General features: G+C 33.3%; 6 protein-coding genes and 1 long non-coding RNA gene across 8 annotated transcripts; 5 read left to right on the forward strand and 2 right to left on the reverse strand.

Annotated features, from left to right (window-relative positions):
* The first annotated feature begins 206 nt into the window (after positions 1-206).
* On the forward strand, positions 207-1,773 carry LOC141717063 (putative sugar phosphate/phosphate translocator At5g25400). The gene has a single exon (XM_074519182.1). The coding sequence runs from the start codon at positions 329-331 to the stop codon at positions 1,364-1,366; it is 1,038 nt and encodes a 345-aa protein (XP_074375283.1). The 5' UTR covers positions 207-328; the 3' UTR covers positions 1,367-1,773.
* A 1,086-nt stretch (positions 1,774-2,859) lies between these two features.
* LOC141717065 (L-type lectin-domain containing receptor kinase IX.1-like) lies at positions 2,860-6,372 on the reverse strand. The gene is made up of 3 exons (XM_074519183.1): positions 5,753-6,372; positions 4,024-5,067; positions 2,860-3,831 (listed from the first exon to the last, which is right to left on the reverse strand). The coding sequence occupies exons 2-3, from the start codon at positions 4,484-4,486 to the stop codon at positions 2,981-2,983; spliced, it is 1,314 nt and encodes a 437-aa protein (XP_074375284.1). The 5' UTR covers positions 4,487-5,067; positions 5,753-6,372; the 3' UTR covers positions 2,860-2,980.
* On the reverse strand, positions 4,831-5,196 carry LOC141719434 (lectin-like). Its single transcript, XM_074521811.1, has one exon. The coding sequence runs from the start codon at positions 5,194-5,196 to the stop codon at positions 4,831-4,833; it is 366 nt and encodes a 121-aa protein (XP_074377912.1).
* A 4,879-nt stretch (positions 6,373-11,251) lies between the features above and the next one.
* On the forward strand, positions 11,252-14,397 carry LOC141717066 (uncharacterized). 2 transcript variants are annotated; one of them, XR_012573512.1, is made up of 6 exons: positions 11,252-11,272; positions 11,358-11,633; positions 12,465-12,768; positions 13,229-13,888; positions 13,979-14,122; positions 14,225-14,397. It is a non-coding gene; the product is annotated as an uncharacterized LOC141717066 (long non-coding RNA). The 2 variants fall into 2 exon arrangements; XR_012573511.1 differs by having other exon boundaries at positions 13,979-14,397.
* Positions 14,398-18,028: 3,631 nt separating this feature from the next.
* LOC141720709 (protein BUNDLE SHEATH DEFECTIVE 2, chloroplastic-like) lies at positions 18,029-19,972 on the forward strand. The gene is made up of 5 exons (XM_074523289.1): positions 18,029-18,199; positions 18,308-18,375; positions 18,461-18,524; positions 19,375-19,471; positions 19,633-19,972. The coding sequence occupies exons 1-5, from the start codon at positions 18,139-18,141 to the stop codon at positions 19,718-19,720; spliced, it is 378 nt and encodes a 125-aa protein (XP_074379390.1). The 5' UTR covers positions 18,029-18,138; the 3' UTR covers positions 19,721-19,972.
* A 3,915-nt stretch (positions 19,973-23,887) lies between these two features.
* Positions 23,888-25,438, forward strand: LOC141717067 (uncharacterized). Its single transcript, XM_074519184.1, has 2 exons — positions 23,888-25,021; positions 25,333-25,438. The coding sequence occupies exons 1-2, from the start codon at positions 24,394-24,396 to the stop codon at positions 25,362-25,364; spliced, it is 660 nt and encodes a 219-aa protein (XP_074375285.1). The 5' UTR covers positions 23,888-24,393; the 3' UTR covers positions 25,365-25,438.
* Positions 23,932-24,354, forward strand: LOC141719435 (uncharacterized). The gene has a single exon (XM_074521812.1). The coding sequence runs from the start codon at positions 23,932-23,934 to the stop codon at positions 24,352-24,354; it is 423 nt and encodes a 140-aa protein (XP_074377913.1).
* Positions 25,439-25,808: the final 370 nt, after the last annotated feature.

Raw genomic sequence — 25,808 nt, forward strand, 5'->3', positions numbered from 1 at the left:
GAAAACAAACAGTATCATATCTCACGTTGTATTACATACCACACTGAAAATACGAAATTCATGACTCAGATACGAAATTCATGTGATGCTGAAAATAATAAATAAAATTATAGTGGTAGCAAAACGCTAATAAAACGTAATGGAGGGAGGGAGGGAGGGCTGGCATAAATCTTGTCAGTTCACATGTAACGTATTTGTAACATGATGACACGTAAAAAACAACACATGAAACTTATAATCTCCCTGTCCTCAAACACTACATAATCTCCTCACTCACTCTCTGACTCCTTCCAGATCAAGAAACTGAAAAACAACCCCCTCCCCAAAAATGGGCAAAGGTTCTAATCTCTCCGATGGCGTTCTCAAGAAAATCATTCTCTCTTACACTTACGTTGCCATTTGGATCTTCCTCAGTTTCACTGTCATTGTTTACAACAAATACATTCTTGATCGCAAGCTCTATAACTGGCCTTTTCCCATTTCTCTTACTATGATCCACATGGGCTTCTGTTCCACTCTTGCATTTCTCGCTATCAGAGTCTTTGCAGTTGTCGAGCCTGTTACGATGACATCAGATGTTTTTCTTTCCTCTGTTGTTCCCATTGGTGCACTTTATTCGATATCTCTTTGGTTGTCGAATTCTGCATACATTTATCTATCTGTTTCTTTTATTCAGATGCTTAAGGCGTTAATGCCTGTCGCAGTTTATACTATTGGGATTTGTTTTAAGAAGGAGGCGTATAAAGGCGAGACAATGGCCAACATGCTCTCCATTTCTGTTGGTGTTGCCATTGCTGCTTATGGTGAGGCCAAGTTTGATGTTTTCGGGGTTGTTTTGCAGTTAGGTGCTGTAGTGTTTGAGGCCACGAGGCTTGTTATGATTCAGATCTTGTTGACGTCTAAGGGTATACAATTGAATCCTATTACTTCACTTTATTATGTTGCTCCTTGTTGTTTGGCCTTTTTGTTTGTGCCTTGGGTTTTTGTTGAATATCCTGTTTTGAGAGAGACTTCGAGTTTTCATTTTGATTTCTTGATTTTTGGGACCAATTCATTCTGTGCTTTTGCTTTGAATTTGGCTGTGTTTTTGTTGGTTGGGAAGACTTCTGCTTTGACAATGAATGTTGCTGGTGTTGTTAAGGATTGGCTGTTGATTGCATTTTCTTGGTCGGTTATTAAGGATACTGTCACTCCGATTAATCTTATTGGGTATGGCTTGGCGTTCTTGGGTGTCGGATATTATAACCATGCTAAGTTGCAGGCAATGAAGGCATCAGAAGCGCAGAAGAAGGCACAGGCACAAGGAGGGAATGATGAGGAAGGTGGGAGGTTGTTGGCTGAGAAGGAAGGCGAGGATGGTAAGTAAGGAAGGCCATTCAAAGGACTAAAATGTTAACATAAAAATTACTAAAAAGAAAATAAAAATGCAATATTTTTAAAAGTTGGTGTGATATTATTGGCGTCATTAGAATAAACATTGATGGTAGGACTGGGGGCACATCTGCTAATTGCAAATGGATTTACGGGTTATTTACTAGGGAATGATCTAAACCTAGATTTCTAATATTGTTAGGCTTGTGGTTCTTTTTGTTGCTGATAATAGGGGATTCAAGATTATCGATCTTGCTTTGGATGACTACTTGGATGTGATTCAGTTTAGTTTTGAATCTCGCAAATGTACTTTCTTCTACATGTTGTTTTCCTAATTTTCTTGTTCTTTGCTTGTGAACTTATATCAATTTGATCCATTCAATGCCGAATTAAGTTGCTGCAGTTCATTTGTACGTTTTTTTATTTCTTGAATGTGGCTATTATTTATCTTCTTTTATGATTTCCACTGTATGATGCTCATCTCTTTCATGTTACTTGCTTGCAACTCAAAAACAGAAAACATGAAAGTTAAATCCAATAAGAGATTTGAAAGGTATTTGTGTGTGTTCTTGATTCATATACTATTAAGGTAATGATATTTGAAGCTTTGGAATAAACTCCATCATAAGATATACTAAAATGCAGCCAAAAGTGTTGCAGAAATTGGATTTAAGTGAAGTTGCATCAATCATTTTGTATTGCAACTGTTAGATCCAAAATTATATCCTTCCTTGGAATGCCATCTATAAGTTACATGTAAAAGTTCTGGAGTCGGAGTATACAACTCAGCTGATCTGTTACCGATGTACTCGTATATTTGCCTAACTAGTCCTCACTTATGTTAAGAGATGGGATGACAGACATCTTTGAAGGGTGAAGTCTTAATCCTAAGTTTGTACTATCTTGAGTTTCGTTTGAGGTTTTTCTAGGTAGACATTAGATGTGAGAAAAACATAGTACAACTGTAGCATTGATAGGACTATTTATTCCAGAGTTCTCCCTAAGTTGTAGCAGATGGCACAAGAAGGATTTTGTCTGGGTTAATATGGCAGTAGATAAGAAATTATTTTGTAACCAGATTCAAATGGTTGTCTGTAGTTGAATGCTTGTTGATGAGTTGTGGAAAATATAGGCACCCTAGTGTTTTTTTCTTTTGTTAGGTAGAAAATGCTTTTCAGTTTGGAAATATATGCTATCCTAAAATGCCAGAACAGAACATGTTTACATTGATTTCACAGAGTGCTTGCTGTAAACAGTTTTCCCAATATATGATATTGGATTCCATTTCAACAGTTTTAAGTTATGCATCATTCATTGCAATCTATTTCTTTGTTCTGTTAAAATTTCCATTTCTCAACATGTGTTGCACTGTAAAAGTAATTTAGAGTTTCATTTTAATGCATTCGCGCTTAATAACAAGGTGGAAGGAACACAGGAACATCCTACAATCTCAAACACCGATCAACATTACAAGCGATACTAAACCCTGGGACAAAAAATCAATTGAAGAGACTATTGTAGTGCTCTATTATACAAAAAGCAAAAATTAAAAATATGTTACTGTATTTACAATCTATATACAAGGTCGTCATGCTGAATTTCATTGCTCTCATCCTTCATATACTACTGTCATCTCATCAGGCAATGATTCCATGGATCCTATATTTCCATTAGCAATATTGGATCCGAAGCATGTAGTCGAATTGGAGGAAGAATAGAGTGACACACATATAGCACTTGGCCTACACTCCGGTAGTTTCATCAATGGTTCAGATTCATTCATCAAAATCTGCACAACCTTTCGCATCCTTGGTCTTAACATAAAATCTGGATGTAAACATGCAAGTCCCACAACTATACACCTCTTCACTTGTTCTTCGCAATAATTCCCTTCAAGCTTTTGGTCCACACATTTCAATATATCGCCTTTTTCGTAAACATTCCATACGGAATCAACCAGGCTGTTTTCTTCCATTATACCCCTTGATCTTCTACCACAAACAATTTCCAAAACCACCATCCCAAAACTATAAACGTCGGATTCTGGTGTTGCTCTACCAGTGAAGCTTACTTCTGGTGCTAAATATCCTGGAGTTCCCGCGACCATAGTTGTGACATAGGAATCAGTTTGGAGCAATCTAGCTAGTCCAAAGTCACCCAGATGGGGATTAAAGTCAGAGTCTAGCATGATGTTGTTAGGTTTTACATCGCGATGAACCACTGGGACACCACACTCTTCGTGAAGGTAAACAAGAACAGAAGCTAATCCGTTGAGTATTTGGTATCGAGTTTTCCAATTTAGGAAGCCTTTTCCAATAAATTTGTCAAGGCTGCCATTAGGCATGTACTCGTAGACTAGGAGGAGCTGATCCCGCTCATGGCACCAACCTTGGAGTTGCACCAGGTTTTTGTGTCTTAGGCGTCCGATTGTGCATATTTCGGCCAAGTACTCCTTCTCGCCTATTTTATATACAGAAAAAAGAACTTTATCTACTCTGAGTAAGAAAGTAGAGAACTTAAATCTATCAAATAATTCTAATAAGTAGTGGTTTGCTGCATTTGTGGTTTCAATAGCATTACTTGTCAACAAATTTGAAATAAAATAAAATTAAGTATGAATAACTTGAAACGCTGTAGGAAGAGATAATTTACCTTGAGTTGAAGTAGCAGAAATTTTCTTAACAGCTATAGTGGTCCTGTCTTGTAAAACTCCTTGGTATACGCTACCAAAGCCGCCACTTCCCAAAAGTCTTTCTCGGCTGAAATGGTGAGTTGCCTTGGAAAGCTGCCGGTAAGTAAATATTCTAGGAGCATTTGCAGCATTTCTTGTCATATTTTCCATATCTTCCTTCCTTATATTTCTCTCATTGTTTCTCTGTATAGCTTTGAGGGCTAATGGGGAAGCAATTGCTGCAACAATTAATAAACCAACAAATATAGGAATGATAATTATCACAAACATCTTGGTTTTGTCCCTTTGTCTATTTTTTGTCAACGAATCCAGTGGCAATTCATACGATGTAAAATTCCAGTCAAGAATACGGTGAGTCTCTGACAGAGTACCCGTGGAAGCTGTGAAGCCAACATAGACATAGTTTGGGACAGTATCTCTCATACTAATGGAATGGTTCAGGAAATTCACTAGAGGGTTCTCCGCATATGCCAAATCAATCGAAATAATTTTTTTATATCCATCATATGTAATCCTAACCCGGATTTCTTTGCCACTCTTTAGGTCAATCCCACTTTTGTTTAGGCTTTTCACAGAAACTGGATCAACCACACTTGTTGTGTCAATTGCCACATGATTACCATCTGGGTCGTCTTCATTCTTGAATGTGTCTAGCTCTACTGCAAGCTGAGAAAGTGCACCACCTACAAATTATTAAACATTCTGAGATCAATAAACTAATAATCAGATATTTTATCTCTCGCATAATTCAAAAATTCAATGAGATATTAAGTTGGACCTTGAGTTGAGGGATCAAGGATCCCAATAAATGAGCCAAAGCTTTCAGGGGGTGAAGGTTTATTGTCCTGTGCCATGATGAATGACATTCCGTCTCCTCCTACTGAATCTGGTTCTGGCAAGATCACCACCGTAAAGGTAGTTGAGAAGAAAGCTGGCCATGCTAGAACAGGATGCTTATAAAGAACTCTTCCAACCATAAACGTCGGAGATTTCACTGCAACCTGCTGTTCAGGATCAGGTGTAAGACACAAGCTACCATTGCTGACAGTAACTGAACCCATGCAAATCAAATTGCTTCCATTACCACAACTACTAGAATCAAATGAAGGAAATGAGAAAGTAAATGGATCCATAAGGGAATATGTTTGATCTAACAAGCCAAATAAAAGTAGTAAAAGGATTAACATTTTCCTGATGGATAAAAGATCACAACCAGAAAACTTAGACTTCAATCTATTGAGTACATACAAATCTATATAAAGGGGTACTAGTATTACAATTATTGGATCTTAATCTTGTTTTGTACAGTTTGTTTGTTTTCATATTGAGGATATTTAAACATGAGATTCTATAATTTGTACTTGATGTTTTATGTGTCTCTTGCCCAAAGATAAGATTAATACATGTAAGAATCTACTCCAGTTTGTCTTGGTTGACTCATTCTTTCGTTAATAGAATTATTCAATCAACCAGGGACGAAGGTCTATTCAAATTACAAGAACTTAACTGTAACTTTCTCACGAAAACAGAACATGAAACATTATAAGTTAGTGTTTCTGAGATGACATGGCTATCAGGTAAATATGTGCTCAAACATTTATATGAATGAACAGTTCCAGATTATGAGGGTTTAGTAAACTAATGGAAATCTGTCTGTATGCAAAAAAAGAGATTTTTATTCAAACTTACAGAGATTGTGGAAAGAATTCAACTGCAGCTTGTGTTGTCGTAGATAATATGAAAATTAACACACGGAATGTCTTTATTCTGTGCAGGAATATTAGAATGAAAGCACCAAGTAAACCATTTGCAACCAAAATCAACAACTTTTCAAGTCTACAAACACAAGCACGTCGTGTAAGTGTAATATACAGTTTGTTGGGATTTTCCTATGCTGGACTGGAAAGGTGCTCGTGTAAACAAACACGCCAACAGTTTTAACAACTACGAATTGTTCCCGAATTTCCCACCCTAGCAGGTTATTTAGGAACAAATAGGTATCAGCCTTGATGAGAGAGTAGTGAGTACTTCTTGGTCAGAGCTTGAATATCTGCCCCCTTCTTTCATTCATATTCTTGCTACGTTATGAAAAACTTGATTCAGCCATCTCTGAAAGCCTAACATAAGATAAAACGCTAAGTACTGGACCGTTTCATTTATCATATTCAGAAACAGGCGATTAGGCAGAGGCATAACACCAATTCAGCATTCATCAACTCCCTAGGCTCATACAACCATTATTCCTAAACAAGCTTAATTAATCGAGAAATGTTTAACATATTCACTACATTTTCCTTTACCACATGATGTTCCCAGTTTTGCAAAGCCCCAAACAGAAAAGCGGATAGGGAGCCGAGCCGAGTTTTCATCGAACAAAACTGAATTTTATTTTTTTTTTCCGACGAATCGAGCTGAGTCGAGCTTTCTTATCCAAGAAAAATCGTTTTTGAGCTCGAGCTCGTTAATTAACGAGCCGAACATGAATTTGTTCGCGAACAAAAACAAACCGAGACGAGCCCAGCCCAGCCCAGCAGAAAAAATAAAATCGGTCAACCGTTATATGAGTGTGAATATAGCATATAAATAATATTTTTTAAAACTTTGAATATATAACTAAAATATATACATCTTTACATCCATACGGTTGGATCAAAGAAAAATATATTTTAAAAAAATCAAAAAACCGATTCATGACTAAACACTAGTTAGCGATACTAGTGAAGTTGGTGTTTAACTATTAAAATAGCAAACCACGTAAAATTATTTTGATCAGAAACTTTGTTATATCACTAAAATATATATTTTATGACATCAATACGGTTGGGTCGATGAAAAATATTTTTAAATAAGTCGAGACACCAATACATGAGTAAACACTAGTTATTGGTCCTAGTCAAACTAATTTTTAACTGTTAAAATAGAAATTCAAATAAATTTATTTTAATCTGAAACTTTGGTTATATGAATAAAATATATATTTTATGACATCCATACGATTACATTGATAAAAAATATTTTTAAAAAATCGAAACAATAATTTTGGACTAAATACTAGTTAGCTTTACTAGTCAAACTAATACTTGACTGTTAAAATATCAAATCAAATAAAATTATTTTGATCTGAAAATTTGGTCATATTACTAAAATATACTCCAATTGTTTACATTTATGAGAAAGTGTCCGACACGCATTTTAAGGTGCATAAAAAGTATAGTTATGTAACTTATTTTTATAATTTTCTTTTTCTGAATAAAAGTTGAATGTTTTAATTTTTATTCAGAAAAACAAAATTGTAATTTTTTTTACAGAACCATACTTTATATGCATCTTAAAATGCGTGTCAGACACTCTCTAAAATATGTAAATAATTGAAAGGGACGGAGGGAGTATATTTCATGACATTCATACGGTTGAATCGATGACAAATATTTTTTTAAAAATCAAAGCAACAATTCGGGACTAAACACTAGTTAGCGTTACTTGTCAAACTAATGTTTGACTATTAAAATAACAAATCAGATAAAATTATTTTGATATGATATTTTGCTTATATATTACTAAAATATATAATTTATGACATTCATATGGTTGAATCGATGATAAATTTTTTAAATAAGTGGATACACCATACATGACTCAATACTAGTTATTGGTACTAGTCAAACTAATGTTTGATTGTTAAAATAGCAAATCAAATAAAATTATTTTGATCTGAAACTTTGGTTATATCAGTAAAACATACTCCCTCCGTCCAGGCCAATTCTTTACGTTTGGTTTGGGCATGGAGGTTAAAAAATATGTATAAAGTAGTGAAAAAGAGAAAAAAAAGTTAGTGAAGTGGTGGGACCCAGTGATTTTTAATGTATAAAATGAAGAGATTGGAATAAAAGTAGTGTGAAAAGTGAGAAAAAATGGGAAAGTGGTGGGACCCATTAACTATTTTTGTTAAGTTTTGAAATGTAAAAACTTGGATGGGACATCCCAAAAAGAAAACTGTGAAGAAATGGTTGGGACAAAGAGAGTATATTTTATGACATCCATACGGTTGGATTGATAGAAAATATTTTTTAAAAAAAATGAAACAACAAATATTCATGATATATTATATTTTTTTCAAGTTTTAACGAGCGAGTTTGAGCCGAACTCGAGCCGAACAAACCAAAACTCGGCTCGAGCCTGTTTTACTTAACGAACACATTTATCTGTTCGAGTTCGTTAATGAGCCGACCCAAACGAGCTCTTAATGAGCGAAGCTCGGACTTGTTCGCGAACAGTTCGGTTCGTAAACAGCCCTAAAAGTCGATATCCAGGGCCGGCCCCGAGAGCAAGCAATTCAAGACATCGCATGGGGGCATCCATCATTCAAGTAAAACTCTTTTTAAATAAAACACTAAAAATGACTTAGAGCATCTCCAATGCAACAAAATCCTTAGCTATATTATCTACGTGGTGGCGTTTTTTAAAGGATTTGTAAAAATTTGAGCACTCCAATCATGTTAACCGTTAGCAAAAAATATTGATAATCACATTCCGTCGGCTATATTTGTTAAACTATCAAAACATTTAGGAATAATTTTCCCATTCATATTATGCATAATAACATTGGAGTGGAAACCCATTCCCTTAACTAAAATAATATGATTATTATTTTATCATTTTTTAGCTAACCGGTTTTATTATCACCATTGGAGATACTCTTCGAACATCTCCGGTGGGGATGAACCCTTAGGCTTTGTTTGGATAAGGGGTTGGAAGGGTGTGGGTTGAGTTGAGCTAGGAGGGAATTTACCAAACCACGTTTGGGAAAAAAAGTTAAAGCCGAGGGTTAGGTTTGAGCGGGTTTAACAGGGGTTGGAGGAGGTTAGCTTACTATACAAAAATTCAACAATTCCAACACCTCATATCGGGGTGTTAAGCTATAAGCCTGAACATCTCAAGATAAAATCTCACTCTCTCATTCTTCTCTCTGTTCTCAATTATCTCTCTCATGTCTCATGACTCTCTCTCTTCTCAATCATCTCTCCCTCGCCTCTCTCTTCTAAATCATCTCTCTCTTACATCTTTTACGGATTGTAACTTCTTATAATATGAGAAAGAATTATGACTTAAATTTGATAGTGAAATGATTAATTATAATTATCCGATTAGACATGTGCTCTGATTTTGGAAAAAATGACAAAAATAGCCGATTTTTGAAAAAATTTAACAAAAATAGTCATTCTGAAAAAAGTGGCCAATTTTGGCCGATTGAATACTCCACTGTCAGTTGGGTATCTTAATTTGTATAAGATACTCCACTGGTAGTTGGGTATTTCATATATGGGATACTCCACTGCATGTTGGGTATCTTGTATAAAGTGGATACTCCACTGACAGTTGGGTATCTCATCGCCTAAAGTTGGCCAACTTTTCAGAAATTGGTTATTTTTGTCAATTTTGTGTAAAAACAGGCTAAATTTGTCCTTCACCCCTGATTTTGTTTGTTTTTTAAAATTTAATAGAAAATTTGTATTTTAAAAAATTTGATCAAATAGCTCTTTTGATTTTAATTATGTATTTAGATTAAATATTTTTTTTACTCATTTTAAATTAAATGTACACAAATAATAAATTTTGAAAATTTTATAATTTCTAATTTATAAAATTATTATAAAATATAGATTCTAAGATTTTAAATATAGAACTTTTTTATCTTTAAATAAAAATATGTATTTTAAACATTATTAAACCACCTTGATCTAAACCCTTCATCCAAATCAGATAAGAGTTGAACACTACTAGAAAAAGTAGAATAGACATCGCCTCTTAGACATCGGTTGCTTTTGAAGCCGATGTAAAATGTGTTTTCTACATCGATTTTAACCAACCGATGTCTTTTGTTAATATACACATCAGTGTTTTAACCCAACCGATGTTGTAAGTATATTTTAAAAATTACTGGAGCGCGCCTTCCCTATTTTCCCCCTTAACCAAAATTTTGATTCCCTTTTTCAACTTCCCGGTTTTTGCCTTAGTCTTTTTTTTCATTTCCCCCCTCTTTTCAACTATACACTTAAAAAGATAAATTAGAAATATAATAACATACTCTATCAATACTACATACGGATCCAATATTAATCATAAAATGAAAGAAACAATTTACTCTCTACTCTCTCTACGGAACACTGAAGAACAAGAACAGTGTACTCATTGCTGATGAAGATCTATAATCTTCGATTTCAACAAGCATAACTCCCCCAACTCTTCCCTCTACAAGCTTCGAGGCCAAATACCAAAGATTCATGGTCAAAACTTCGATTTCAAGTTGGGGGTTTCCAGTCCGGAGGTTAAAATTTGGAGTCGGAGGTTTAAAGAGGCGAGAACCTCAAGAATGAGGCAAACTTGAACTGGGTAAGCTTTAAACACCAAGTTTCAAATTTTCAGATTGGAGGTTTCAATTTAAAACCCTAATTTTTTTTAATTAGTTGAGGATATGTTAATAACTCTGTAACAAACTAAGTTTCGATATTTGTCCATAAATTTTTACCAAGTTATAGACCAGGAGGTCCTACTAATCTCTTTGGCTGTAAGCTGCTGGTATAGATTGTGAAGATAATTTGGCTGCATTGGATTCCTGGTTGGCTGAAAGGTATGACTATGTAATTAATGTTTTTTGGTTGAAATATTGAACGACCTTTTGTTTCATTGTGTTCAAAATTTAGGAAAAGCAAAAGGTCACAGTGGAGAAGCTTTGCAAGCCAGCAGAGAGCTTTGATAATTTTACTGCCAGTTGTCTTGTAGAAGAGTGTGGTTATTCAATATATAGTCTCAATATCGATTTATGTTTGTGAAGAGTGGAATTACAGGTAACCATATATCATATATTATTGGTTAATTAGAGCTCGATGCATAGTGTTTATCTCAACCAAACAAGTTAATGAAATGATAATAGTAAAGCAGTCAAGGTATGGTTGAGAATGAGATTGTGCAGTGTGCTATATTGATTCTATATATTTTGTGAACATCATAAATTTATCTCAACCTCATGTTTATATACATATATATACCGGTAGTCACAATACACGGTGGCCTCAAAGATACTCTGCCTAAATTTAGGCTTCCTAGATTTGGGGTGGTCATCTCAGGCTCCCTTTTCATCAATCTATAAGTAATATTACATTATCCTATTCAGACATTTTTATATTTCCTAATCTAGATGTCAATAGTAAGGTGATATTGTTATCATTGTTATTATTGTATTGAAATGTTGAGTTTATGAAATTAAATTTGTGTTGCATATTTGATTTTTCTGCAGGCTCTTACAAGTGCTTGGAAAAAAGCAAGTTCATCGCCAACTCCGAGTAAGCTAGTGGTTCCACCATGACAATATGCTTCTGGGCCGATGACATTCCTCGGTCCCTGTAAAGCTCCCATTATAGTTGAGTTTCAAGGAAATTTGAAGGCTCCTACAGACCTCAACCAGCTCAAATCACAGGACCGATGGATCATTTTCCAATAAATCGATGCCTTGACGCTCAATGGTGGTGTCTTTGATGGTCGAGGCCAAGTTGCTTGGTCTGAATTGATCTTGGTATGCTCTTTAACTCATTTGTTTCTAATAAAGATTTGATTTTGTTATTGGGTTTTCTTGATTTTAGGTAATTGATGATTCTTGATGTGAAAAGTTTGTGTTTTGGTCTGATTTTTGAGTCTTGGATCCGTTTCTCGTGGTTCTTGATTTTGTTTGATGTTGATGTTTGTGTTCTTGATGTAAATATTGGATTTTTATTAGTTTTTGTAGCTTGATGGTATTTAAAGTTGTTATCTTCATCAAGAAGTTTGGTTTTTGAGGCCATGGTGTAATCTACATGTTTAATAATGTATGATAAGACCCTTTTGTTTGTAGTTATTTTAGGAGAGAATTATCTGGTAATGTCGATTTTATATAGAAAGAGAAATTGGGTCATGAGGATTTGAGATGTTGAAAATTGAAATAGTTGAGTAGGTCAGTGTTGTCATAATTTTCTTGTGTAGTTCTAGTAATGCAGTTTATGTGTTAGATAACAAGAATCATGAAACTAAGCAAGATGAAGTAATTGTATAGTCTGTAGTTTTGCTTTGAGGTCATGCTTGATTTGGTGTTTCCGTATTGGATGCAACATAGTCTTCCTCAGTATATGTGATCTTCTCTGTTAATGAATGTAGTAGTGATGTTGAAATTTTTGCAACTTGTCTCATTTATATTTAAGTGTTGTTTATTTTTTCCATATATGGTTGCATTAGATGTTTCAGTGCTGATATTGATATGCAGTGTTAGAGACTGTCTTGCCTTTGTTGGTTCATAAGACTAAAAATTTAAGCATCGAATAGCAAGTGTAAATATTATAAAGTAGAAAGTAAAAGCAAATATTTTATAATGCAGGCGTGATGGATCAATTTGATGCTGCATGTAAAAAAATTGGTATTCGTAAAGAAAACCCTTTAGAGGTACAGGGCATAGAATTAAAGGAAGCAGCTTATCACAAGCCTGATTTAGTATATTCTCCTCAATCTTTTCGGAAGCATTTTGATAGTGACAATGATGAACCTGAAATGGATTCAGAGGACGAACACGAAGAAGATCCATAGGAGGAACCTGAAGATGATCCTGAAGAGGAGCTTGATTGTGTGTTTGAGCCAGATCCTAAGAGTGATGCGGATAAAGTTTATCAGAAATTTGTTAGATGGTAAACAGAGTGATGTGGTAGACAATATTTCATTCAGATAACTGTTCTTTCTCTCAGCTTCTTGCTGGAGCCATGGTTTTGAATAATAAATTTGAATCTTTTTTGTTTTTGATTAGTAAAGTTTGGATCTTTTTAATTTATTAGTTCCAATTAGCTCCAATTGTTGTTCTTTTTAAGCAGAATTTTGGATTTGACTATACAATTTTGGATCTTTGATAGCTTCCATTAACTTTTTCATTTTTGGTGGTTGATTTCATATGGTAGGAACTAGGAAGTAATTTTATCATTAGTAACTAGTTATGCCTTGGAGTTGAGGGTATATGGGATAATGTTTCTTTCATGAACTGGCATCATATTGGATTTGGTGGATATACTTGGCATGCCTTATAGGGAAGTAGACACTTTGGATTTTTGCTTACAAGTGCATTGGATGATAACTTGTCTGCTTTATTTTATGCAGAGCCCTTTCGGGATATCCCACCACCAAGCTCTGGCTCATGTTACGGCTCAGGCTGCATTGTCCCAGTCCCAATCGTTTAAGCATATTCAAGTCGACAGTCAGCTACCTTCTCTAATAGCTGCTTCTGCAAAAACATTGATATATGCTAGCTTTGGATCCGATTTAGTTTTCGCACAACAGATGCATGATGCACCGTGGGGCTTATTTTTGATAAAAGGCTGCCATGCATATTGGGGCTTGGACTGACTGTGTGCTGATGTAGCGTATCTCCTGAGCATGACTAGAGATATGGGATAAAAGAATTGCGAGCATGATGAAGCTTCTAAACAAGAACTTAAGATTAAGTATGCTGTTGTAGATCAACATTGTGTCCCAGGAGAGCTTGAGGGGGCTGTTGTTTGTAATGAAAATTCTGTAAAAGAGGGGAATCCTGGGAAAATGAGGTGTAGTAAATGGGACCAAGATTCTGGAGGGTATAAACAAGCAGTTATAGAAGATAGAAAATGCAAAAAAGGTAAAACAATATGTGATCCAGATTTAAGGTTGAGGGGTCATGAGAAATAAGGATATGGATTTTCATGGAGCCCATTTAAAGAGGGGTCATGGGATATTTCTGCAATGCCTCAAGACAAAGTGCTAAATGCATGCAGTGTTTTTGAGGTAAATTCGATACTTATCGTCTTTCTTAAACTTTTGATGATGTAAAGTGTTTCTCACTGTGGATATTTACCTTAAATAATTATCACATAGGATCATAAAAGTCTGGTTAATGATGTGTCATGGCACTCAAAGAATGAAAGTTTGTTCGGCTCTGTTGGAGATGACTACCGGTTAATGATTTAGGATCTGCAAGCAACCACACCACAGCAATCTGTTGATGTTCATGAGAAAGAGGTTTGACAAATTTCAAGAGTTTTCAATATGTGTGTAATAATCTTTTTGTGCTACTTGCTTAACCACATATTATTTATAATTAATCTTCGGGTCTATAAAAAGCTTATTGTCATCATACGGGACCAGAGGCTACAGGAACTTTACTAAGAAGTAGGAAGATGCAGAAGAACAAGGGCATTCCTCAAATGATATTTTACATGCTATTACCGGTACCAAGTCAAATTTTTTGTATAGACACTAGCAGAATAGATGGATGGATATGTGTAGTACTTGATGTTCGGATTAGATGAATCTGTTGTACCAGATGTTTGAATATTGGTTGTTAGATTTATAGATAACTTGTATTATACATCAATTGGTTTTGGTAGTTCATTGGTTTGACAAATTTTTGGCATCTATATTTTTAAAATGTGCATTAATAAAACAGGTACAAACATCATTACAGTGGAAAATGATGTCTGTCAAAGCTTAATACATCAGTTTTAGTTGAACATTGACATCAATAATACTGATTAAAACCAATGTTAAATAATAAAACAAAAAAAATCTTAAAACAGAAAACCGATGTTATTAAGCTTTATAGACATCGGTTTGTCATCAATAGATATCGGTTTGAAATAAAGAACCGATGTCAAAAGTTATGTTTACATCGGTTTATCTTGAAAACCGTTGTTACTGGTATTAGTAACATCAGTTTAATGGGTAAATGGAAATATTTTGCTTATCTCACATATGTTTAAATTGATAAAAAAATCATATTATGATAATATATGAAGATTAGACATGCATTAGAAATTTAACATCTTTAAAAACTGATGTTATACGTCTTCTTTAACATCAGTTTAAAACCGATGTTAAATGGGGGGTCTTTAACATCACCCACGAAGACATCGGATTTTTTTGTTCATAGACATCGGTTTTTAGCCGATGTCTATTCTAATTTTTCTAGTAGTGGAATCTCTCTTTCTGCAACCCTTCCATCCCTTCCATCCAAACAAATTAAAAGGTTCAACCCTTTCTAACCCAACCTAACACATCCCTTTCCAATCTAACCTAACCCAACCTTACCCCTCCCAACCCCCTATCCAAATAAAGCCGAAAGAATGCCCAGAATACCCCATTTTCCGGTCCTAACTGCCCAAAATACCCAGATACGCGTGGACTGCCCAAAATACCGACGGATTACACATTACATTACTGCGTATACAACCTCCAGTTTTTTTGTAAAGGATACGCATGTGTGCTATGCGTATTCACTTTTTTGAAAAATAAGGAATACGCATTTCACACATGTGTATTCCCTAAAAACAAAAAAATGAATACCCATTTCACATATGCATATCCTTTATAAATTTAAAAAAAACGAAATTCGCATGTTGGACATGCGTATTCAACAGGCAATTTGGACACTCCGTCCCGCCAAATAGTATTTTGGGTACTAAGCCCCCAAATGGTGGGTATTTTGGTTTTTCACCCAATAAAGCCTTAGCTAAAAATGTGTCAAACATATCATAAATATATATATTTTAGATATTATTTTAAAAAATTATTCGTTTCAATGATACATTCCCCTTAGGTAGGGCTATCAAACGGATAACTCGGATACAGATCTGCATATATCCGTATCCGGATCCGAAAATCCATATCCATATCAGTATCTGAATCTGAAATTATTTAAAGTATATATCTGAATCCGGATCCGACGGATACTATCCGGATACGGATAATATCCGGATCCGAATCCGATTTTTAATCAGATTTTTTATTTTATATTAAAAATTAAAAAATAGAAAAAATATTGTAAAAATTAAAATTCATTTTTAAAAATTAAAATAAGAGATAAAGTGATTTAATCATATTTTATTTTTTTTTAAAATAATTTTTATTTATCTTTTCAATATAATCGTTATTTTTAAATTGTTGAACTCGAATGATTTTTTTCTCCATGTCTATAAAATTTTACAAACATAATATATCTGTATATATATATATTTGTATATATATACATAAATATACTATAAATTTAATATAATATATTTTAAAAAATTTTAAATATTTAAATATAAAATATATTTATTCGGATACGGATATTATCGGATACAAATATGCCTATATCCGTATCCGTATCCGCAATCGTCGGATTCGAATACGGATAATATCCGCTTTATTTCGGATACGAATGCGGATTTTTCGAACAAATATCGAATTTTTCAAATTTTTTTGACAGCCATACCCTTAGCTAAAAATTTAGCCAATCTCTCTACGCTATATTTGTCAAACATCTAACAACGTGTAGTTAAATTACACATAATTTGTTACCATATTCAAATGATACATTCGATTTATAATGACATGAAATAATAACAACATACTATTTTTAAAATATAATCAATCATTATAGCCAACTCCACCAAAGTAAATAACCTTACGGGTCCCGTAAATCTTTAGATAATTTATATTTTAAATTATTTAGCTAACAGTTAACAATATCGTTGGAGATGCTCTTAGAAATGAAAAATTAGTGACCTTTTAAATTTGAATTTGATTAGGTCGTAATTCTATTCTAGTATTAATTATTGGATGTGTTGTTTATATGATCCATCGAGAAAAAAATGCTAACAAACTCTTATTTTAAAGGCTTTATTAATAATTTTGCTATAAAAAATGTGGGGACAATAAATTTTAAGTTATGAGTTAACATTTGTTTGTTATGCTTATTATGTAATGAGAGCTAATTTGTTCCCATTGCTTTGTGTTTTATTCTATTATAAATAATAACATGCTTTCTTGTCAAATCAAAATCATTGTCCAATTCTTCGACAACATGAAAAAACCTAAAGTTATGCCCTTTTGTTGTGTCTAGTTTAATAATAACTTGCTTTTGATACTAGTACATCTTTGCGTGATTTCTGTGTTCACTTTGTAAGTTTCAAAGTTTCAATTTATTAAACCTTACTCACAACCACTTATATATATGATAAATATTTCAGAAGGAACGTTATCTATTGGAACAATATTTTTAATAATTAATCCTAATGAATTATACTAAATTCCTATATTTACGGGATAACATGAAATTTCAAATTTCGAGATATTTATTTAACGGATTATACTTTAACCAAGTATCCTACAAAGAGGATCTCGAGATCCAAAAGCGCAAACAGAACAAAGTACTACGATCTTAACTTGCGGTCTTCAGCTCTCGCAAGGTACCAAATGAATTGATTTATTCGAAAAATGACTTGTGTTTAAAAGTCTAAATTAAATATTTCAATTTTTTTAAGCAAATGGTGGGCATTTTTTTTTAGATGACACGGAGCATCTCAAAACTCAAGGCCACCCTTGCCGATATCCAAAATGAAATTAAACAAATACATTTAAAAGTAGGGAAACCGAGTTTTGATCAAACCAAAATACCCAACAAACATTAGCTCTTCCGGGAAAGGAGGTGGTCTAACCGTACGTGCTACCTTGTTACGACTTCTCTCCGGTCACTAACCCTGTCTTTGGGGGTTGAAAACGAGTAATCGGTTGAATTGATGATCTTTAGAAAACTTTTTTATATACATTATTATATGGATATAAACTAAGACTATGATTCTAAAATTTTTCGATTTACAATTAATTCCTAAATCATTTTTACAGAACAATGGATGAATTCGATTTAAAAGTAATGAGTATATCAATTAACAAAAAAAGGAAGAAAATAACGAGTTTATATGATGTTTCTTTAAGGAATAAATTAATACTAAATTATTAAAAATGAAATAATAGTTGAAAACTTGAAATAAATATTTTTCTTACTTATCGTGCAGCAGAACAAATAAATACAGAATAAGCAATATTGTTTGCAAACAATTAGAGCGTATAAATAAATAAATATGTAACGTTATCCTGTCCTGTGCCGTGTGCTTTTACCACATATTAAGAGGTTGTAGTCAAGTACACAAAAAAAATCCAAGTATCTTCCTTCCTAGCTAGATTCTAAGCAGACACGTAAACTCCTTCAAGATTCCATGGCAGCAACAACTCCTCCAATTCATATACAAATAAATGCCTCTGTTACACACAGACCAGGTCTTTAGTTATTTCTTTATTGCTGCATATCTATTATCTTGACTTCATAATATATACCATAGTCCAATGTCTTCTGTTAATGATAAAATGCATGATGGTGATCCTCAGGTTTCTGCAGCACTATTTTTAACCAGAAACTTCGTGGGACGATTAAGTTTGATAGCGTAAAAGTCAAGGTAAGAAATGTAACATAATTTGTTTCAACACTTTCTCATTACTTCGTTGGTTGAGTTTTGTTTGATTATTTTCTGAGTAATTTAGGCTACAAATAGTGATCAAAACACAAAGAAGCAAAGTGTTATATGTGGGGACTGCGACGGAAATGGTAAGAATATGTCATCACATTCCTGTTTTATCAATCTGAGTGTCCAAATGTATGTAAATTGTTGAATCCTTGATGAATCAGCTACAAGTAGTTTTGTAAAATTGTTAACAGCAACTACATTAATGTATAGAAGGGTTAAACAAACGCATACCTTATCGCAATTGTCAAGAGTACTCCAGACTTTACCACCTAAGTAAGAACCAAACATTCCCCAAGTGGTTGAACACTCAATGGAGGCTAAGCTCACCCGGAACCATATGCATTCAGCATTGTTTGGAGGGGATGAGATGTACGTACCATACCTCTACTTCGTAAAAATACAGCGCCTGCTTCCAGAGACCTTAAAATAATAATCAACCTTCTTGCATTTAGAAGGAATAGCAGGGTAGCAGGTTGTACTTCTCTCAAGGAGGCTATAATAATTTGATGACTCATTGCCCTTTCTTCTTTTTAATTGGGGGGGGGGGTACAGAACGAAGACTTAACTAAATTTGGCGATAGCTTCATAATACCGGGTGTCACCCAAATCTTAATGTGTTATGTAACTGCTTCCTAATATCCGGAACACATTTGTAACTTTCCCTGAGTATTAAATGGGCGAAGATGCAAAATACAATTGCTTCTTCTTTTCTTTTTTTAGGATAAGAGATATATGCTCCTCTATCTCGGTTAGGTGACAGTTAGAGTCTCGAAAGCCTATCAGTATTTAAATTTCTCCAATTAAGCTATAATTAATATTTTTTAATGAAATTTCACTTCTTTTATATGCACGAATATATTTGATAATAGTAGAACTTAGATAACGAATTTACTAATTTTGGCTTTTTGATAAAATAAATTTCAATCTCAGGGGCAGTAATGTGCTCTCAGTGCAAAGGTGATGGTGTTAATTCCGTAGACCATTTTAATGGACAGTTTAAAGTTGGTGAATCATGTTGGCTTTGCGGGTAATATACCAGAGTACTCACTGTCTTAATTATTTTCGGAAAAATAAAATCATCAACCAAAAATAGTAATAGTGGCAGTGAAACAAATACAAGTTATATATTTGAAGCTTGACATAGCTGCACAAATAAAGACTAAAACAAATTGGTTAATTATGTTGCAGAGGAAAGAAAGACATGTTGTGCGGGAACTGTAATGGAGCTGGCTTCGTCGGTGGTTTCATGAACTCATTCGATACACAGAGCGAATGAATAAGGTATATCAAATCTGATGCAGATGATTTTAAGGTGACATGATGGTTAAGCGTGTGATTAAAGCAGGAATGTTGACAAGATATGTAAAGAAAGAATGCAAAGAAACATGAAGTGCATTGCTGTGTATATCTGGTATGTACATTGGGTTGTGATAGTTAAAGCTATGTTTACATGTTTTTCTAGAGCTAAAGTTAAGTATTTCAACAATGTAGCTTATTGAAAGATTGAATGAAGTTGCCTTCTTTATTATTCACATCTCAATGCTGAAATAAGTGATCCATGACTTTCAAGTGTAGCAGGGGTTAATGTAATTTTCAAAAAGTTCTAGGTAAATTGTATTACCACAACAGCACATAACATTTTATTTTATTTTTATAGGTAGAGCAAATAACATCAAAGTATGAAAGTCGCTTTTTTAAACCAAAAAATTCTTCAATTTTTATTAAGCTATTGTCTGTTAGTATTGAATATGAAACATGAATATAGTGTTGGAGTTTTGTAACCTATTACTGGTGAAAATCAAGTTATATAAATGAATAGGTCCTTGATATGCAGAAGTAACAAAGCAAAAGATCTTTCTAAGTTTCTACAAAGAAACACATACACACTTATCATTTTTGTTCCTCGAGTAATTTAGAATGGATAAAACTATTACCAAGGATGTCTTGCACAATAGCCTAATAGAAATTAAAACTAGTGTTACTCAAATAGAAATTTTCGAAACAACTTAGCACGTCAACAACGTTCTTAGAAGAATAAATTTTCTACTATATGAACGTTGTAGAAAGAAAAATTTTCTGTAAGAAATAGGCAGAGCTCCATGAAAAAGAAGGTTATTTTTCCGTTCAGGACAATCAAATCTTCCTTTAATATTTCAATACAACCTGGGCAATTTACGAGGATAAATGTTGTTTATACTTGATCGATACTGATAGTTCAAGGTTTTAAGACTTTCCGATAAATACTTTATTGTCATGTAATAAAGCCCTCCATGAAAGAACACTTGTCTCGGAATTACATTTAAATGAATCTTTCGACAATATTTTTTTTATAATATAGCGCAAATTATCTTGCAACAACAATAAATATTTTTGAATTAAAATAAAATATATGAATAATTTAATAAATAAAATAAAGTTTAACATCCTCACATCCACATCTATACTATATTATTATAAGCGATATATAGTTTCCTTTGGTCGGTTGATTAACACCTTCCTAAAAAGTATGTTAATACTTTTCATAACAAAATATAAAGAAATATAATTTAATTAAATAAATAAATAAATCATGTATCCAGTATAATTACAAACTCTATGAATTATTATCCAACTTAATTTCTAATCGTACTCAATTCAAATTCTTTCTTACCTTTTTTGTAGGGAACCAAACACTTCCAAAATTAATTCTAGTAATTCAAATTATAATATACTAAAGAAATTAATAAATCAAAAAATATTTAGAAAAATAATACCAAATTATCCACGTACATCACTACTATTCAAGACCATTTGCTCAATGAAGAGATCTGTATAGGCCCTAGTAGGAGGACTTTTTAAGATTTTAACTATATAAAATTTGAATTCTTCAATATATAATACATACACAATAATACGTAAATATTTTAATTTTATTAATATCAATAATATATACTTATTGTCTTTGATAATTTATTTTTATATAATAATTAAATTATAAATGTTATAATTATTTCGTGCATCTCACAGGTTATATGATAGGATATATTATACACATACAATCAATTTCAATATACATATGATAAATTCAACTTTAATGTTATAACTATTATATTAAATGCCTGCAAGAGTTGACTCAGTTGGTTAAAGAGGGGATAATTATCCTCTTGGTCACATGTTCAAATCGTACAGAAGGAGAATTTATGATTATGTCTTTTAAACCAGTCGCTTAAGTGCGTTTTATTTTGGTTCACATGGTTTGCATGATATTGCGTGAGCCCGTGGGGTTTAGCCGGTGTGCACCCGAAGGGTAGCGGCTGCGGGTTCCTTACAACAAAAAACTATTAAATTAAATTGAAAATAAATGTAAAATTTAATTTTAAATAATAAAATAAGATATCTGGGAATTATCCCAAATATGTCTCTCTATACGTACACATACATAAACACATCTATGTAAGTCTACATTTATGCGTAGAACGATAAAAGAAAAAAGTGACAACGGCGTCGAATTTCTAAGTAATCCTGATATTGTTTATTATTGAAATTTTATTATCTTCAATTTCTGCACAATTACAATTTGATTGATTTGTACGATTACATCATTGAGATTCATCGATTCTGGTAAGATTTTATATTATTATTGTCATCATTTCTTTAATGCAATAAAGTGACTACATATCGTTGAAATTTTGAATAATTCGATAATGTTAATTTCTCAAATTTTATTATGTGTTCTTGTTTTGCACAACTATAAATTAATTGATTGGTGTGCTTACATCATTGAGATTCTTTGATACTAGTACAATTACGTATAATTATTATCATTATTTATCTAATGCACTGACTATTGGATAACTTGCAATGGAGAATTCAATTTAATTTTTCTTGATTTTAATTGATTATCAAGTCAAATTTCGGTTAATTTAATAAATTTATGTGTACATTTTAATTCTTGTTGAATTGATTGATTTATGTGCACATTTTTTTTCTTCCTCTTATTATCTTAAATTTTGGTTTATTTAGATGGTTTTCTTAAAAAAGTGCAACGAGTTAATTATTATTTATTTAAGCGATTATGTTTTTTCCTTATTATTTTCAATCCATTTTAATGACATATATATTAACTATGTCTATAATAAAGCCTTCGGCTGATTGTTTAGAGATGTAAAAATAAGAAGCATTATCGGCCCGAGTCTCTACTGACTAAAACTTGCTCAACAAAAGAGGTATGGTTTAATTTTAGTCATCTTATTTTTAAACATTAATTTTATCGTTATTTACTTATTTATTTTTATAATATTTAAATGTTATAAAGATGGCTCTACTGTCAAGTAGTATTCAAAAGTTTAGCGGTCAGCTATGAATGTTTAAAGTTATCTCACATCGTTCGTGAGAGGGGCAGATTGCTAGCATAAGTAGTCATATAACATCATTCGTACGTGACCTTTTGGAAGTTATCCAAAAATAAAAATTTGTAGACATGGCCCAAAGCGGATAATATCATACTAATATGAAGTTAAGGCCCGCTTAGCACGCCCCATAAGTGGTATCAGAGCTTCTGGTTATAACAGTCCATAACAATCTTATACAGACTCCCACAATGGACCTAAGAAGTGGCGTAGGGGCTACCACATGATGGGCTTAATGGGGAGGCAGACGAGCCTTTCAGTATGAGCCTAGAGGGAGGCAGATAGCCAGGTGGACTGTAGTATAAGATAAGGAGGAGCTGTTTCACACATTCATGAGACGGATTCCTTGGTTTTACGTATTGAAAGCATAGAATTTGAACATTTGCGGGGGTTACAAAATAAAGGCTAAAGTAAATTTGGCGATAGCTTCATAATACCGGGTGTCACCCAAATCTTAATGTGTGATAAATATACTGAGACTGCTGCCACGTTAAAATCAGAAGAGTCAAGTCAACATGGTTATGGGGGAAAAGTTAGTTAGAATAACTAACTAACTCTGAGAGAAATAGTTTTAGATATATAGATTCAAAAACATTACTTTCAGACTTACTTCAATTCATTCTCTGTTGAACAAAACAAAGATATGTAATCAGTGAGTAGTAGTTCATAGTTTGTATTCATCTTCTTCTTCATCTTGAACATTGTGAGCTTGAATGTTAAGTTTGTATAAAGTTTGTGTTCAATTTAAGAATCATAACATGGTATCAGAGCTACCGGTAACGATTCTACCAAGCAATTGATTGATTTCCGCATTGTTAATTGAGAGGTATTAATCTCTATTCGATCAATATTTAAAGATCATCGTTTATTTGTTGATTTTGCGTCTGAAATCCATCTGTTATGTGATTTCCTGTGAGTTTTTCATCTCTTGTCTTGTCTCGATTAAGATTATATCTTCTTTCGCTTCATATCAAATTTGTTTCGTTTCCTTGATATTATCCACGACTGATTCTTAAAATCTCTTGTTGAATTGTTCACTTCTTGATCAAATATTATCAAACATCTTGTTACTTTTCTTGCTTACAAACTATTTGTGAAAATGTCTACATCACAACAACAAACTCAAACCACTGATACTTCTCTTCTTGATCCTTCTTCTCCTTACTACATACACCCCTCGGATAATCCTGGTATGAAACTAGTATCGTTTAAGTTTGATGGAAATAGTTTTAGTGATTGGAAAAGATCGATGTTGATCAGCTTAGCAGCTAAGAACAAGGTAGGTTTTGTTGATGGAACGATTTTGAAACCTGTATCTACTGACAGTACTTACAAGCCTTGGGATAGATGTAACAATATGATGATTTCATGGATTTTGGGGGTTCTGGATCAAGATATTTCAAGGAGTGTGCTGTATTTTACTACAACAAGAGAAATTTGGCTTAATCTTGAAGAACGGTTTGGTCAAGCATCAGGCACTGTCTTGTTTTCAATTCAGCAGTCACTTCATGATCTGAAATAAGAAAATGATAGCATTTCAAGCTATTACACTAAGATCAAAATGTTGTGGGATCAATTGGACTCTATTGATACAATTCCTATCTGCAATTGTACACATTGTACATGTACTATTACTGCAAAATTAATGAAGTCTCAGGAGGATAGAAGACTGGTGGAGTTCTTGATGAAGTTAACAGATGGGTATGAAGTCATTAGAGGAAGCATCTTAATCATGAATCCGTTACCATCAATTTCACATGCTTACAGACTCTTGGAACAAGAGGAGAATCACAAGAAATTGTCACATGTGTCTACTGGGACATATGAATCTATGGCATTTGTAGTAAATAGAAGATTCAGTCAAGAAAGATTCAAACCACAACTCACAAGGAATAGCTATTCTGATTCAAGGGGCAACAAGCCAAGTTCTTACTATTGTGATCACTGCAATATGAGTGGTCATACTATACAAAGGTGCTACAAGTTGATAGGATACCCGCAGAGTTTTAGAACTGACAAAGACAAAGGAGCTGCTGCTGCTCAAGTAGAAGATGTTCCATCTAATAATAACAATCATCCTATGACTTTTACAAATTCTCAATATATGCAGATTCTACACCTTTTAGGGAAAGAGAAGTCAGAAGAGTCAATGAAGAAAGAAGAGACCACAAAATCTGCTCATGTAGCAGGTAAATTATGTTTCTTATCTTCAAATGGATCAAGCTGAATAGTAGATAGTGGTGCTACAGATCACATGTGTTATGATATGTCTTTATTCACTTCGTGTACTGAGTATCAAGGTGCTAATAGTTTTATTACCATACCAAATGGAAATCAAGTTAAAGTTTCGCACGTTGGTACAATATACATTAATAAAGAGATTACACTTGAAGATGTACTTTATGTACCAGATTTCAAGTTTAATCTAGTATCAATTCCCAAGTTATGCAAAGACAAAGGTTGTATAGTAACATTTACAAATGATTCTTGTTTTCTTCAGGGGCCTTTGATGAGGCCACAAGCTCTTGGTAATCTCAAAGATGGGTTGTATTACTTGGACAGTGCAACAAATAAAGACAATAAATCAGGCACTGCAAGTAAACAGGTCAATCTCACTTCCACTGTACATAGTCATGCTTTACAGAATTCTAGTAGTTGTAGTAATAAAAATGCCACTAAAGCAAAGCTTTGGCATCTTCGAATGGGACATCTTCCTGTAAATATGCTGAAGTACATCAAGAATTTTGATGATACTTGTACACTAAATGGAATTTGTCAGATATGTCCTATGGCTAAGCAGACAAGGATACCTTTCCATCTTAGTACTTCTACTCCAGTCTCTGCATTTGAATTAGTACACATGGACACTTGGGGAGCTTATAGGGATTCTACTTACAATGGATGTCGATTTTTTCTTACACTGGTAGATGATTTTACAAAAATGACATGGATTTTTCTGATGGTACATAAATCTTA

This window comes from Apium graveolens, chromosome 4, assembly GCF_009905375.1.
Source record: "Apium graveolens cultivar Ventura chromosome 4, ASM990537v1, whole genome shotgun sequence".
Taxonomy (NCBI): domain Eukaryota; kingdom Viridiplantae; phylum Streptophyta; class Magnoliopsida; order Apiales; family Apiaceae; genus Apium; species Apium graveolens.